The sequence below is a fragment of the Neovison vison genome, chromosome 7 (assembly GCF_020171115.1).
Source record: "Neovison vison isolate M4711 chromosome 7, ASM_NN_V1, whole genome shotgun sequence".
In the NCBI taxonomy this organism is placed as follows: domain Eukaryota; kingdom Metazoa; phylum Chordata; class Mammalia; order Carnivora; family Mustelidae; genus Neogale; species Neogale vison.
Genome location: NC_058097.1, coordinates 152,932,075 through 152,934,325, shown reverse-complemented (window position 1 = coordinate 152,934,325; position 2,251 = coordinate 152,932,075). Strand labels below are relative to the sequence as shown.

The 2,251-nt window shown below is 40.1% G+C and overlaps 1 protein-coding gene across 1 annotated transcript; it reads left to right on the top strand.

The window, feature by feature from the left end:
* Positions 1-672: 672 nt before the first annotated feature.
* LOC122913530 (putative olfactory receptor 52P1) lies at positions 673-1,657 on the top strand. Its single transcript, XM_044260224.1, is given in 2 exon segments — positions 673-1,352; positions 1,354-1,657. Coding segments are annotated over 2 exon segments (984 nt in total).
* Positions 1,658-2,251: the final 594 nt, after the last annotated feature.

Here is a 2,251-nt window from a genome sequence, read left to right as displayed (position 1 = left end):
ATAATAACCTATCCTTCTGATTATCTTTAAGACCTTTTCTGAAATAAGAAAGCATTTTCCATGGGTTTATTATTTTTAATGTTCACAAGAATTTTGGCTATATTTAAGCTGCTTGGATTTCTTATTCTCTTATTCTGCATTCCTGACTATTTGTAGACTACCATGTTGTTAAGATTATAATTGCCTTTTACATAACCTACCAATTATTATATATATGCATGCATACACCTGTGTGTTTTTGTATGCCTGCATGTATTTTTATACTTGATTGAGAATTCCCTGAAAGGAGTGGTCTTTGCCTTTCTTAAAGCAAAGTTGGTGTCACACAATTCAGAAAACTCCTAGGCACAAAGAAGCAGAAATTTTATCACGACCTGTATACTTGGTAGATAATAAAAATGAAAGTGTAGACAAGAATAAGATTGAACAGAGAAGAGAAAATTTAAAAAGAACTTGATTCAAACTTTTTATTTGCAAATGAAGATCCTGAGGTTCATAATAGTGAAGTGATTGACCCAGCAGCTTCCAGAAGTTTCAGGGAAGAGTCAGCCCTTTAGATAGGCTATCTTAGTATGCCTGGAGTCTCCATATAGTGAATCAATCTTTCTATCAACCTGATTTTGCCCATAGGGAAAGCCTGTCTACTTTGCATCCAAGTTTGCAAGTTTTAACATGGCAGACAATGCTACACATCACTACATCTCATCTTTTTTCCTGGTTGGTATTCCTGGTTTGCAAGCTTTTCATCGCTGGATTGGCATCCCTGTCTTCCTCCTGTTTGTCCTGGCCCTGCTGGGGAACAGCGTAATCATCATCACCATCAAACTAGAACCAAGCCTCCACCAGCCTATGTATTTCTTCCTTTGCATGCTGGCAGTGAATGACATGGCTCTTGCCTCTTCCACAGCCCCCAAGATGCTTGGTATCTTCTGGTTGGATGCTCACAGGTTTGATTTTAGTATCTGCCTAGCACAAATGTATTTTATCCACACATTCTGCATAATGGAGTCAGCCCTCTTGGTTGCCATGGCGTTTGACCGCTATGTAGCTATTTGTATCCCACTGCGTTATACAACCATCCTGACAACACCAGTGGTCATTAAAATGGGTCTTGCTGGTATGACCCGAGCTGCCTTTATGGTTTTGCCCTGTCCTCTTCTTATTAAAAGGCTACCATATTACACTAAATATGTCATCAACCATGCCTACTGTGAACACATGGCTGTGGTGAAGTTGGCCAGTGCCAACACCCTCATTAACAGAGCATATGGAATCTCTGTGGCCCTTTCAGTGATGGTGTTGGACCTCGGGCTCATAGCCACATCCTATATCAAAATCCTCCAGGCAGTCTTCCCAGAACACCCGCTCGAAGGCGCTGGGCACCTGTGCTGCTCACGTCTGCACTATACTTGTGTCCTACACACCTGCGCTGTTTAGTTTCCTAACTCACCGCATTGGCAAGAAGGTACCTCCAAGCATTCATATAATTCTTGCAAGTTTGTATCTTTTGATGCCTCCCACAGTCAATCCTCTGGTGTATGGTGTCAAAACCAAGCAGATTCGTGACCGAGTAGTTAATCTTTTCTTCCAAATAAGAAGATTTCTGAAAACTAAAATATGTAAATTTCAGCCCAAATTAGTAAAAAATGATTATTGAAAGTTATGGCTACCCTGATGAGTAACAGAAAGTAGTCTCCATCTGTTCTTTCTGGGTTCTCCTTATGCCTTGCAGCAGGAAGAGTTGATGCTGTCCAGTTACGTAAAAAATTGGATTATATAAACTTCTGTTTTCAGTTGACTGAAATAAACTCAAATCAAATCATAATATGTCGTATGGAAAACATTTAACATTTTCACCAATTTTATTATTTTCTATGTATTTTATCTTATTTTTTAAAATATTTATTTCTTTATTTTTGAGAGAGTGCATACAAGCAGGAGGGGCAGAGGGAGGGGGTAGAGAATCTCAAGCAGACTCTGTGTGAATGTGGAGCCTGAGAGGGACCCTGATCTCATGACCCTGAGATCATGACCTGAGCTGCAACCAAGAGTTGGACACTTAATTGACTGTGCTACCCAGGTGCCCCCATATATTTTAATATGGAATTATTTCAAAGTTATTTACATCACATCTCCAAATGTGAAATAACCAAACAAGTATTATCAAAATATCTCAGGTCATGATCCCAGCATCCTGGGATCGAGTCCCACATCAGGCTCCTTACTCGGCAGGGAGCCTGCTTCTCCCTCT